The sequence below is a fragment of the Dreissena polymorpha genome, chromosome 6, assembly GCF_020536995.1.
Source record: "Dreissena polymorpha isolate Duluth1 chromosome 6, UMN_Dpol_1.0, whole genome shotgun sequence".
Lineage (NCBI taxonomy): Eukaryota > Metazoa > Mollusca > Bivalvia > Myida > Dreissenidae > Dreissena > Dreissena polymorpha.
In genome coordinates, this window is record NC_068360.1 from 14620323 (window position 1) to 14635091 (window position 14769).

A 14769-nucleotide genomic window follows, 5' to 3' on the forward strand; every position below is an offset into this window, starting at 1 on the left:
CAAATGTAAAATGGAATGTGTTTATAAACAAGAGTACCGCATTACGGGTGCCACGCTTGGCTATGGGTGCATTTTTGAAGAAATGAAAGCTTGTCAGATTTTTTTTTTTTTTTAAGAGGTCACAGTGACCTTGACCTTTGACCTAATGACCCAAATATGAGTGTGGCGTGTAGAACTCATCAAGGTGCAGCTACATATGAAGTTTCAAAGTTGTAGGTGGAAGCACTTTGATTTTAGAGCCAATGTTCAAAACCTTGACAAAACGTTAAGATTTTAGCACGACGTGGGCGACACGACGACGGACACGACACAGCAAGCTGGCTATGACAATACCTCAGGTTTTGTCTGAAAACAGCCGAGCTCAAAATGGCTGAATGCAACCAGAATGAAACCATAACAGTCGGATAGTAACTGGCTGCCTGTTCAGGTTTTATGCTGGTTGCTGCTCATCAGTGTCTTTGTGTTGAAATTGGAGTCTTTAAAAATTTAATCTAGGAAGAAAAGTGTTTAATTCAATCAGATTTTCTTAAGGACTACACACAGATCAAAATGGGTGCATAAGATGCAAAAGGTTCATTGAAGTCTCTTCTACGAAGAAATAGTGTAAGTGGAACTTATAGTCACAGAATAGCCTGTGCGGACTGAACATGCATTACTGCGGACTGCACATGCATTACTGCAGACTGCACATGCATTACTGCAGACTGCACATGCATTACTGCGGACTGAACATGCATTACTGCAGACTGAACATGCATTACTGCGGACTGCACATGCATTACTGCGGACTGAACAGGCATTACTGCGGACTGAACATGCATTACTGCGGACTGAACATGCATTACTGCGGACTGAACATGCATTACTGCGGACTGCACATGCATTACTGCGGACTGCACATGCATTACTGCAGACTGCACATGCATTACTGCGGACTGCACATGCATTACTGCAGACTGAACATGCATTACTGCGGACTGAACATGCATTACTGCGGACTGAACATGCATTACTGCGGACTGAACATGCATTACTGCGGACTGAACATGCATTACTACGGACTGAACATGCATTACTGCGGACTGAACATGCATTACTGCGGACTGAACATGCATTACTGCGGACTGAACATGCATTACTGCAGACTGAACATGCATTACTGCGGACTGAACATGCATTACTACGGACTGAACATGCATTACTGCGGACTGAACATGCATTACTGCGGACTGAACATGCATTACTGCGGACCAAACATGCATAACGCTGGGTTTTCCCAAAGCGCGAAGCAAATATGTTTGTTAGCTTCAAGTTTGCAATAAATTTCCACTGAACATCAGACATAAAGAGAAATCACCTAGGGGACATCATTACCTGTATCCGAGAGCTTGGTTTTGCTTGAATACCATGGGAAATCAACAAGGGAACATCATTACCTGTATCCGAGAGCTTGGTTTTGCTTGAATACGATGGGAAATCAACTATGGGACATCATTACCTGTATCCAAGAGCTTGGTTTTGCTTGAATACGATGGGAAATCACCTAGGGAACATCATTACCTATATCAGAGAGCTGGGTTTGGCTTGAATATGATGGGAAATCACCTAGGGAATATCATTACCTGTTCCCCAGAGCTTGGTTTTGCTTGAATATGATGGGAAATCACCTAGGGAACATAATTTCCTGTATTCTAGAGCTTGGTTTTGCTTGAATACGATGGGAAATCAACTATGGGACATCGTTACCTGTATCAGAGAGCTTGGTTTTGCTTGAAAACCATGGAAAATCACCTAGGGAACATCATTTCCTGTATCCGAGAGCTTGGTTTTGCTTGAATATGATGGGAAATCAGCTATGGGACATTATTACCTGTATCCGAGAGCTTGATTTTGCTTGAATACGATGGGAAATCACCTAGGGAACATCATTACCTGTATCTGAGAGCTTGGTTTTGCTTGAATATGATGGGAAATCAACTATGGGACATCATTACCTGTATCTGAGAGCTTGGTTTTGCTTGAATAAGATGGGAAATCACCTAGGGAACATCATTACCTGTATCCGAGAGCTTGGTTTTGCTTGAATACAATGGGAAATCAACTATGGGACATCATTACCTATATCCGAGAACTTGGTTTTGCTTGAATCCGATGGAAAATCACCTAGGGAACATCATTACCTGTATCAGAGAGCTCGGTTTTGCTTGAATACGATGGGAAATCACCTAGGGAACATCATTACCTGTATCAGAGAGCTTGGTTTTGCTTGAATACGATGGGAAATCACCTAGGGAACATCATTACCTGTATCCGAGAGCTTGGTTTTGCTTGAATACGATGTCTGCAGGAAGTTGGTTCTCATTCGGGCAATCTGATCCAACAAGTTCTTTCTAGGAATGTCGTATGGGTTTCTGAAAAGAAAGACGTCCACTCGTTAACATCCAGCATTATCTCTTTATCTCATAATCTTTCACATCCCAGAACTCGATCAACATAAATGAGAAGTCCAAGACGTTTTTCAGTCTGACTTGAGGTATTTTCTTTCAGGAGTCTATATGAATTTTGAACAAACTTTTGTGGGGAGTTACTGCTACTGTTTTCATATTTTCAAATCTAACTCATTTGCCTATGTTTCACATCTTTATAATGAGGATGTGCATTGTTACTCAGTGTTTTATGGTAACTCATCTGAACTGCAGGCCATGTTAAGTCTCTGTAATGTAAATGTGTGTTATAGCCAATACTTAACGTTTACCAAATCTCTACCTGAACTACTGTGGCTTCATATCCCTGAAATGGAAATACGCGCATTATCCGCAAAGCCTCACGGTATTCCAAACTCTACCTGAACTGTTGAGGTTTCACATCTCTATCTGGGACAGCTATTGTGAAGGTGTTGTAGTCGGTGAGCTCCTGCTTTAGAGATGCCAGGTTCCCGCCTACATTCTTCAACAGCTGACTAAAGTCCTTACGCTGCAGAACCGAAGTCTTGCTTCTAAAAATTGACAAATATAAAGCTTCAGTAGACAAATAGAAAGCAAAAACAGACAAATAGAAAGCAAATGTGGACTAATAGAAAGCAAATGTGGACTAATAGAGTAAAAGTGGACAAATATAAAGCAAAAATGGACACAGAAAGCACAAGTGGTTAAATAGAAAGCAAAAGTGAACAAATAGAAAGCAAATGTGGCCAAACAAAAAACAAATGTGGACAAATAGGAAGCAAATGTGGACAAATAGAAAGCAAAAGTTGACAAATAGAAACTAAAGCAAAAGTGGATAAATACAAAGCAAAAGTCAAAGAAAATATTTTTTCAAATTGTTCGTCAATTCTTTTATAAGAATTATTTCCATTTACCAAAGCACCATTCCTACAAAGATTCACAAGCTTGTATCCCCATGTACGTACCTGGAGCAGACCTTGATACCCTCGTGTGACGGACCCTTTGATCCCACTGAGGCAACCAGACGGTCCATCTCCATCTTTCCCTGCAGGGATGAACATTACAGGTCAGACATTGGTCAAATCACATTGTGAACTTGCAGCATTAAAGTGTGAATATCACCGGTCAAAATATTTTGTGCTGTACGCTTTTCCCGACAACCATACTCGTACATGGACTATGGTAACCCGTACTAAAAACTTATTTGTCCCCTACCAGTGAAACCGGAGGGGCCTTATGGTTTGTGCTCTGTGTGTGAGTCTGTGAGTCTGTCACACTTTTCTGGATCCTGCAATAACTTAAAAGTTCTTCATATTTTTCATGAAACTTGAAACATGGACAGATGGCAATATGGAGATTATGCACGTCATTTCATTTTGTTCCTACGTCAAGAATTCTGGTTGCTAAGGCAACAAATAGACTAGAAATATTGCTGAAAATGGCAGAGTTCACTGGTAGGGGACCATATTGCTTGAAAATAGTCTTGTTTTTATATATACTGTATTTTTTCAGATGCACAATATAACAAGAGGGCCATGATGGCCCTGAATCGCTCACCTGACTAACCAAATACAATCCCAACCCAGATTTCATCAAGATAATCATTCTGACCAAATTTAATAAAGATTAGATGAAAACTGTGACCTCTATTGTCCATACAAGTTTTTTCTATAATTTGACCTAGTGATCTAGTTTTTGACCCCAGGTGGCCCAAATACAATCCCAACCCAGATTTCATCAAGATAAACATTCTGATCTAATTTTATAAAGATTGGATGAAAACTGTGACCTCTATTGTCTACACAAGGTTTTTCTATTATTTGACCTAGTGACCTAGTTTTTGACCCCAGATGACCCAAAGACAATCCCAACCCAGATTTCATCAAGATAAACATTCTGACCAAATTTCATAAACATTGGATGAAAACTGTGACCTCTATTGTCTATACAAGGTTTTTCTATTATTTGACCTAGTGACCTAGTTTTTGACCTAGTGACCAAGTTTTTGACCTAGTGACCTAGTTTTCGACCCCAGATGACCCAAATACAATCCCAACCCAGATTTCATCAAGATAAACATTCTGACCAAATTTCATAAAGATTGGATGAAAACTGTGACCTCTACTGTCTACACAAACAAATTGTTGACGGTTTTTCTATTATTTGACCTAGTGACCTAGTTTTTGACCCCAGATGACCCAAATACAATCCCAACCCAGATTTCATCAAGATAAACATTCTGACCAAATTTCATAAAGATTGGATGAAAACTGTGACCTCTACTGTCTACACAAACAAATTGTTGACGGTTTTTCTATTATTTGACCTAGTGACCTAGTTTTTGACCCCAGATGACCCAAATACAATCCCAACCCAGATTTCATCAAGATAAACATTCTGACCAAATTTCATAAAGATTGGATGAAAACTGCGACCTCTATTGTCTACACAAGGTTTTTCTATTATTTGACCTAGTTTTTGAACTAGTGACCTAGTTTTTGACCCCAGATCACCCAAATACAATCCCAACCCAGATTTCATCAAGATAAACATTCTGACCAAATTTCCTAAAGATTGGATGAAAACTGTGACCTCTACTGTCTACACAAGGTTTTTTCTATTATTTGACCTAGTTTTAGACCTAGTGACCTAGTTTTTGACCCCAGATGACCCAAATACAATCCTCACCCAGATTTTATCAAGATAAACATTCCGACCAAATTTCATAAAGATTGGATGAAAACTGCGACCTCTATTTTCTACACAAGGTTTTTCTATTATTTGACCTATTATGTGACCTAGTTTTTGACCTAGTGACTTAGTTTTTTACCCCAGATGACCCAAATACAATCCCAACCCAGATTTTATCAAGATAAACATTCTGAACAAATTTTACAAAGATTGGATAAAAACTGTGACCTCTACTGTCTACACAAACAAATTGTTGATGGAAGCACGCACACACGCACGCACGCACATACGGACGCCGGACATCACACGGTCACATAGGCTCACCATGTCACTTCGTGACAGGTGAGCTAAAATTGGCAAGTAAACATGCGAATAGTAAATATTTGTTATATTCTTTTGTATCTTTGTACTAGCCTGCTAGTCTTTAAACTAACAGCTAGTCCTGATATCCGCGGCAAATGACATGTAACTAAGCTGGTACACATTTACTTATATCAATTTATAATTCTATTGCTGAGCTGGGGGAAACAACACCTGTTTGATTCCCATGATTTCATACAAAATCACACCAGAGGATGATCAGTTATTTATATAAACACTGTTGCCAGCTTAGTCAGCAAATCTCTGGCTTACCAGATTCTTCAATTTCTTGAGGTAGGTTATCACACTGTATGAAAGACAGTTCTCAATGTTGTCCGGAACAAGGCCATGAATCCCCATCCGAACTAACGCTCGTTTCAATGGCTGCAAAATATACAAAATATACATACATCAGAACTAAGCTCGCTTCAATGGCTGCAAAATATACATACATCAGAACTAACGCTCGCTTCAATGGCTGCAAAATATACAAAATATACATACATCAGAACTAACGCTCGCTTCAATGGCTGCAAAATATACAAAATATACATACATCAGAACTAACGCTCGCTTCAATGGCTGCAAAATATACAAAATATACATACATCAGAACTAACGCTCGCTTCAATGGCTGCAAAATATACAAAATATACATACATCAGAACAAACGCTCGCTTCAATGGCTGCAAAATATACAAAATATACATACATCAGAACTAACGCTCGCTTCAATGGCTGCAAAATATACAAAATATACATACATCAGAACTAACGCTCGCTTCAATGGCTGCAAAATATACAAAATATACATACATCAGAACTAACGCTCGCTTCAATGGCTGCAAAATATACAAAATATACATACATCAGAACTAACGCTCGCTTCAATGGCTGCAAAATATACAAAATATACATACATCAGAACTGACACTCTCTTCAATGGCTGCAAAATATACATACAGCCTAACTAACGCTCACTTCAATTGCTAAAAACATATACTGAAAACAAAGGATAGTTTCAACATATTTATTTAAGCTCAATTGCATCAAAAGCCTAGACTTATTGAGCAGTTTTTTTTCGTAAAAAATTGGGTCCGGTATTTGGTCCCATCCCAATGGAAAAAAATAATATTTTTCCCAAATGGGACCTAAAAGTTCCCATCGAAGGTTTCCCAAAAAATAATATATATATATATTTATTTTTTTTGAATTTCAAAATTTTGCTCATTCCCCATCCATCAATATTAGTTCAACCAGGGGTTTTATCCAATTTTTGGAAAAGGGCCTGGCCTTTTTGGGGGGGAATTTTTTTTGCGGGAAACGCCAGATTTTGGGGAAAATAAAGAAAGTCTAAAATAATCAATTTAACATATTTTACTGTTTTTAAAACAAATTTATGGCAACAGATAATTTAATTATGCAAAATTTTTATACTTTCTACATTGGATCATGTTTACTTGTATAATTCTAGGTTTCAAAAAACAAATTTTTTTTTAGTTATTTAGTTTTCATATTTTCAGTATATTCGGAAATAAAATTTTACAATTTTGAATAAAATATTAATCTTATGAATGGATTTATACTTGCCTGATGAAATATACATAAGGATTATATCTCCGTTCAGCATCAACAAATCTGCTGTGCTAAAATTAGCACTCACGTCATTACAATCATCACGTGGTTAAACTCACGATCGAGTCCTATCCACCTGTAAACCCCAGTTTTATTTCTGGCGTAATATAATAACACCAAAATACTAGGGGAGGTGGGAGGAACTTGATCAGGCAAGTATAAATCCATTCATACAATTAATATTTTCTTCAAAATTGTAAAATTTTAAGTCATGATTTATACTTGCCTGATGAAATATACATAAGGATGATTACAAAGCAGTGCTCACCTTATGTATGCAGTAGTATTTTCAGTGTTATTCTTCTTTCTTTTCATCATGTAACACTGTACACATATATTTTTTTTCTCTTCTTATCAACAAAGAAGTACTTTTTTCTATATATAACACAAGATGTGTTTGTGAAACACAATGTCCCCCTATATGATGTTTGACCTTGTAGGATGACCTTGACATTGTGAAGGATGACCTTGACCTTTCACCACTCAAAATGTGCAGCTCCATGAGATACACATGCATGCCAAATATCAAGTTGCTATCTTCAATATTGCAAAAGTATTCATAAAATAAGCGATTTGGGCCACATATATTTGATCTCTGACCTTGAAGGATGACCTTGACCTTGACCTTTCACCACTCAAAATGTGCAGCTCCATGACATGCACATGCATGCCAAATATCAAGTTGCTATCTTCAATATTGCAAAAGTATTTATAAAATAAGCGATTGGGGCCACATTTATTTGACCTCTGACCTTGAAGGATGACCTTGACCTTGACCTTTCACCACTAAAAATGTGCAGCTCCATGAGATACACATGCATGCCAAATATCAAGTTGCTATCATCAATATTGCAAAATTATTCATAAAATGAGCGATTTTGGCCACATATATTTGACCTCTGACCTTGAAGGATGACCTTGACCTTTCACCACTCAAAATGTGCAGCTTCATGAGATACACATGCATGCCAAATATGAAGTTGCTATCTTCAATATAGCAAAAGTTATTGCAAAATGTTAAAGTTGGCGCAAACAGACAGACAGACCAACAGACAGACAGGGCAAAAACAATATGTCCCCCACTACTAAAGTGGGGGACATAATTACTGGTTGTTAAAATTCCACTGTACACAAGTTATATACAAATTAATTGCATATCAGCAATCCGTCGGAAATGAAAACTTAATTCCCATTTATACAAAAGTTACTTATTTAAAACTGCTGGTTCCACATTCTTTAAGTAGAACTTAACAAAAGTGGTCTTTTTTTCTAAAACAGATTGTAACGAAGCTCCTTAAAAAAGGGCCCAAGAAAGTCCTACATATCTTGGCGAGTGTGCCTTCACTCTTTTTTCTTTATCATCATAGGCCATCTGAATGACTTTCACTATCCATCTACTAATAGTCTGTCTGGATACTTTTTTATGTGGACTATTTATTGAAATAAAAAGACTGTTTTCTCTTTCATTTATATTGTTTCTATATTGATCAGTCTTTTTCAAATACCAATACAATGCTCTCTTGGGGTCAAGAAGCTTATTGTCTTTGAAACATGGAACAAATATTTTCGGCCTATTGATTTGGCCTATCTTGTTTACTCAAACTGTGTCTCAAAAATATTACACTGTAACTCCAATATAGTGCGGTCCGTTATAACACTGTGTCCAATATAACGCGGGGGGTCCTTGGATCCCGTTTTTTCTCCAACCTTCCATTTCTGATTCAAACCAATGTTATGCATCTTCATGTATTTTCAGAAACTTCAAAGATGGCGGCGATCACAGCCTGCTTGCTTTATCTGTCCGTTTAACCGATTTTAATCGATTTTAATCGATTAGAAGTTAAACGACACGAGAAAGCTAACTGGTGTTAATCTCTTGTGTAATGTCAATAAAGGTCAATAAAGGTGTGAAAACTTGCGAGTCAGTGTTTATTACATGTATTCTCTATCAGAGCGGCTCAGTGCGCTATTTTCAATAAGGTAAGTGCAAGTGGAATAATTATCAAATTAAAGTTATTCAAAACGATTAAAACATTTTTACTTTGATTTGATTGCAGTTTGTCCATATGAAAGGAGCGGCTGTGAAATATACTGCGCACAACTAGTATACTGCGCAGCCAGAGACTCGTGCAAGCAGAGAAAGATGACGGAATATTTCACATTTCATAGCGAATAGATGAATTACCTGTTAATGTTTTGTATGTATCGTGTATTGTATAAACTTTGACAGTGTTATCGTTTATTATATGCTATACATGCTTGATAAATAAAAAGATCTTTGTTTATGTTTAATGTTTCTGTTGTTTCTGTACGTGTACGAATAATAAATTAAATAATCCTAACGATTTATTTACGTGCTAACGCAGTATACTTAACAGAGATTCACTTCAATTTATGCCATTTATCAGAAAGTCCACGGAAAGCACGATTTTTACATGACGCGTATGACGCAATAAAACATTTCTTTGTACATGTGTCGTATTGCATTCAATCTAAATTTAAAGACGCTCGCCCAATTAAAGCTCTGTCCCATAATGCACTGTACTCTTTTTCTGAAAATTGGCGTCGGCATATGGATGTGCTTATGAATCTCATATTTCTCGTCATAAATGTTAAAGATTATTTTTTTCGTAATTGATGTTGTAATTATATTGGATTATCGGATGCATGTGCACATTAGAAAAGCGGTATGTATTACGTTATCGTTCGATTCGGTTTATATGCAAGTATTTTCGGATGACAACAGAGCATGGCAATACACAGGACCTATATTATAGGCTATACTTTACCTGTTTTTATATCCCCCTGCAATAAATTAGCTCAAAACTTATAACGCTGTCCGTTTATAACGCGGTTGCGTGGCTTGGACCCCGTCATCCGCGTTATATTGGAGTTACAGTGTAAGTCCTTTTGCTTGCACGGAGACAGATCCTTCGCCCAACCTCAGTGCCTGTAGATCCCCCGCTCTACGAATGCCCATTCGAGAAGCATGCTGACCTTAGTAAGCTATTTTCTCCAAGTCCTTTAATGACAGAGAACATAAAGACTGAGATTTGACAACAGTTTTCTGTCCATATTTTTTCTTAAGCAAACTTCCAATTATAGTGTCAATACTGGGAACAGCTAAAATATCTTCAGCTTCCTCTGATACAGGTAGAACAAACCTGTAATTGTCTTTATAAGCAGACAACTTTGCAGGCTTGCCTGTTCTCCAAGTTTCCTGTAGTACCGATATTTGACTGTTGTCAAGACTGATTCCTACAACGGACGAGTCTGCTTTTGTAGTAGCATCAGAGCCGAACATCTCTTGTAATAAGTTACAAGCCTTTACACCATACTTCCGAAAACGGTCATCTTCACCGTCCGAAAGTGATTCCGATTCTGACACATCATCTCCTAGCAAGTCCGTGCGCTCTCTGTGACCTGGCATCAGCGAAACAATGTCGTCCTCCAACTGCTGATATTGCTCAGGAGGTAAACTTACAAGTGGTATGCGCACTACTGTGTCTGCACCATGTGTGGCGGTCTCGGAAACCCCACTCATACCGGTGTCAGTCGGTCTCTGCCTGGTCGAACCAGCAGTATCCGATTTATTCAAAACATTCAGAAATTTATCTAATTTCGAGTCAATACACTCAAAACGATTTTTAACATCTTTTCTGAGTTCATCCAATTCTTTCTTACTTGCCCTAGGAATACGTGACGATTTCGGTTTCGTAGAGTGAAAACGATGTGAACGTACCGATTCTACCTCGGCTGAATCGTCCTTCATTGAAAATTCGTGTGTATTTCCTTGTCCAATAAAGCATTCGCCATATTAAAACACTTATTCCAAATAATAGCACATAACTATCCAACCTTGCACAAAACAAATGCACGTTTAAAAACAGAAAAACAACGATACACAATGAACGTGTTCCCATGCGGTGTTGATGCATTAACGCTGGAAATAAAACTGGGGTTTACAGGTGGATAGGACTCGCTCATGCGTTTAACCACGTGATGATTGTAATCACGTGAGTGCTATTTTTAGCACAGCGGATTTGTTGATGCTTACCGGAGATATAATCCTTATGTATATTTCATCAGGCAAGTATAAATCATGAATTAAAATTTTACTGAGAATGTCTACCAGACAACTACCACTTAACTATAAATAACGCAAGTAGATTGATCATCATCGTCACGTGGTAAACCCAGGCATGCAAATTGTGCATGCGTACTGAATTGTATATATTTTATAAATAAAATGTTCAATCTACTTGCGATATTTATAGGTGTATATCGTTATGTAACCCATTTTCGAGATGTACTTTCAATTTCACATCGCGAAAATTTATTACCAAATATACTGAAAATGTGAAACTTAACAACTTTTTTCAAGTAATGTAATATACCAGTCGTGATATTTTAATCAATATAAACTAATAATTTTAAAAAAATACGGTATTTTTTAACTTTTCTTTTTTTGTCAATCTGGATGACAGCCCCTTTAAGTACACCATATCCACTACAACCCTTCAGACTCCAGGCTTAAGTACAACATATCCACTACAACCCTTCAGAGTCCAGGCTTAAGTACACCATATCCACTACAACCCTTCAGACTCCAGGCTCAAGTACACCATATCCACTACAACCCTTCAGACTCCAGGCTGAAGTACAACATATCCACTACAACCCTTCAGACTCCAGGCTCAAGTACAACATATCCACTACAACCCTTCAGACTCCAGGCTCAAGTACACCATATCCACTACAACCCTTCAGACTCCAGGCTTAAGTACAACATATCCACTACAACCCTTCAGACTCCAGGCTCAAGTACACCATATCCACTACAACCCTTCAGACTCCAGGCTCAAGTACACCATATCCACTACAACCCTTCAGACTCCAGGCTTAAGTACAACATATCCACTACAACCCTTCAGACTCCAGGCTCAAGTACAACATATCCACTACAACCCTACAGACTCCAGGCTTAAGTACAACATATCCACTACAACCCTTCAGACTCCAGGCTCAAGTACAACATATCCACTACAACCCTTCAGATTCCAGGCTTAAGTACACCATATCCACTACAACCCTTCAGATTCCAGGCTAAAGTAAACCCTATCCACTACAATCATTTTAGATTCCAGGTTGAAGTACTGCCTGTTTACATCAACTTATTTATCTGACTTTAGAGTAGGAATAAATAATGTACATGGAACTGTTCTGTTCTGTTCTAAAAGCACTTTAATAATGTTGTTTCTAAATATTCAAAAGTTCATGAGCTGATTCTCGGAAAACCGGGCTAAGTGTATGTGTGTATTGTCCCAAATTAGCCTTCGCAAAGGAATTATTATGTAAACAAAAAACCAGTCTAAGCCAAAAAGTATAGGGACGATACTTTATGCACATGCATTAAGCCCAGTTTCCTCAGATTGCCGCTCTTTATTATGTACCCCATACCTGTGCATAATATCCCGGCATAGTTTTTATGTAGTTGTCAAACCGCTGCCTCCACTGGGGTGTTGGCTTTAATTTATGTACTTTCATCAATTCATCTGCAAACAATACACAGCAATAAGAGCTACAAGACGATACTGGTCAATCAAGGATTTGAGATACCCTTTGGAAAATAAAGACTCAATGCATGTGCGTAAAGTGTCGTCCCAGATTGGCGTGCGAACAGGCTAATCAGTGACCGCACTTTCAACCTAGACTGGATTCCATTAACTCTTTGAGTGCTGGAACTGAATTTTGAAGGCCTTTGCAAACAGTTTGGATCCAGATGAGACGCCACAGAACGTGGCGTCTCATCGTTCTGTGGCGTCTCATCAGGATCCAAACTGTTTGCTATTCTGATAGTATTCTTTGAAAAAAATCGAAGAAAATGCTAATTTTAGAAATTCAGCAGACAACATTTTAGCAGACGACAAATTTCCCAGCATGCAAAGGGTTAAATAACAGACTTTGTTTAAAGGAAAAATTGCATCAAAGCATAAAAGTGCCATTCATGATTTGCCTGTGCAGATTGCAATTTAAAATCTGGGGCAAAACTTTAAACACAAAGATTAAACCCTGTTCTCCCTGAAAATTGTATCTGACCCCTGAAATTTTCAAACCTGTGGTCCTTTCACTAATGGTATTGAAAATCTAATGAAATTCCTTAATTTGCTGCAAAACCTTGTACAAACCCATTGACCATTAAACTAAATGACGTATACCCCCACAAGCTGCATTGACACAGAATATTTTGCATGGTGTCTTCACAAAACAAGAGAAGCTAATTTATGGCAAATTTCAAGAATTAATACGCCTTATCATTTATGGCCATTTTGACCTTTAAACTCTTGAATTCTTTCCCATGAAACGCCTTCCAATGACTGTGAATAAAATTAATGTACAGAGTCATGTAAAAATCTCACAGTGAATGACAAAGTTATTGCCTGGACAGGCCCATTTATGGCCATTTTTAACTTTTGAACTCCAAGTGTGACCTTGACCTTGGAGATAGCGACATAATTCTTTCGCATTCCGTCTAATGATTGTGAACAATGTACGGAGTATTTTTAAAATCTCACAATGCATGGCATAGTGATGGCCCGGACAAGATCATTTATGGCTATTTTTGACTTTTGAACTAAAAGTATGACCTTGACGATATTGACGAAATTCTTTAGCATGACACACCGTCCAATGATTGTGAACACATGCACCGAGAAATTTTTAAATCTCACAATGAATGACATTATTATGGCCTGGACAAGATCAATTATGGCCATTTTTGACCTTTGAACTCAAAGTGTGACCTTGATGTTGCAAATATCGACATAATTCTTTGGTATGACACACCGTCCAATGATGGTGAAAAAATGTGCCAAATGATTTTAAAATCTCACAATGAACGACATAGTTATTGCCCTGACAAGCTCATTTATGGCCATTTTTGACCTTTGACCTAACAACAAAAGACTTCAAAAGCCTTACCTAACAAAGGCAAGAGTACTGAATAATTGTATGGCATAACAAACAGGTTAACACAGGTGAGAGAGCTACTGGCTTTCAGGTATCCAAACGGGTGTCCCACCTCGCTGTATTTGGCACTGTTACTGACAAAAACCTGAAAGCAAGAACATGAAACAGAAATAAATGAACAATCATTATTATTTGTAGGATATTATTTTTTTATTTTTGTCGATTTCTTTATTAATAAAATAAACTTATCGAAAATAAAAAAATGCAAATGGTTTTCCTCCGCACTCCAACTTTTTTGTTTTAACCAAAAAATGTCATGCACACAAATAAATAATATTCTCAGTATTTGACATTCCTAGCTTTTATCATTATACTTTTATGCGTAAATCCGTGCTAGTTTTTGATAAAAGTTTTACTGTCACAAGACATACATCATGGAAAACAATTTCTACATATATTATTTACCAACAAGTTCAATGATTAACTTATATAATTGCCAATACAATTCTTCCTACATTTAAATAAACACCGTAACAGAAACTTGATTTATCCTTTTAAATTTCAATTCAACCACAGCTATCTTTCACAATTTAAAATCAGACAAGTGACAAAATTGTCACAAAACCAGGTTTTCATTGTGAAAAAAAATCTGATAAAGGGAGACAACTCA

General features: G+C 37.5%; 1 protein-coding gene and 1 long non-coding RNA gene across 2 annotated transcripts in view; both read right to left on the bottom strand.

The window, feature by feature from the left end:
* The window catches only part of LOC127834030 (integrator complex subunit 6-like), a 57642-nt gene that overhangs the window by 23147 nt on the left and 19726 nt on the right, over positions 1 to 14769 (bottom strand). Inside the window, exons 9-14 of the mRNA XM_052359589.1 lie at positions 14112 to 14244; positions 12591 to 12685; positions 5769 to 5879; positions 3410 to 3489; positions 2846 to 2995; positions 2305 to 2411 (exon numbers count right to left, since the gene is read on the bottom strand). Of these exons, the coding sequence (XP_052215549.1) occupies positions 2305 to 2411; positions 2846 to 2995; positions 3410 to 3489; positions 5769 to 5879; positions 12591 to 12685; positions 14112 to 14244 (676 nt within the window). The remainder of the gene's footprint in view (positions 1 to 2304; positions 2412 to 2845; positions 2996 to 3409; positions 3490 to 5768; positions 5880 to 12590; positions 12686 to 14111; positions 14245 to 14769) is intronic.
* Positions 5 to 2214, bottom strand: LOC127834031 (uncharacterized). Its single transcript, XR_008027770.1, has 3 exons — positions 1995 to 2214; positions 1437 to 1622; positions 5 to 1374 (listed from the first exon to the last, which is right to left on the bottom strand). It is a non-coding gene; the product is annotated as an uncharacterized LOC127834031 (long non-coding RNA).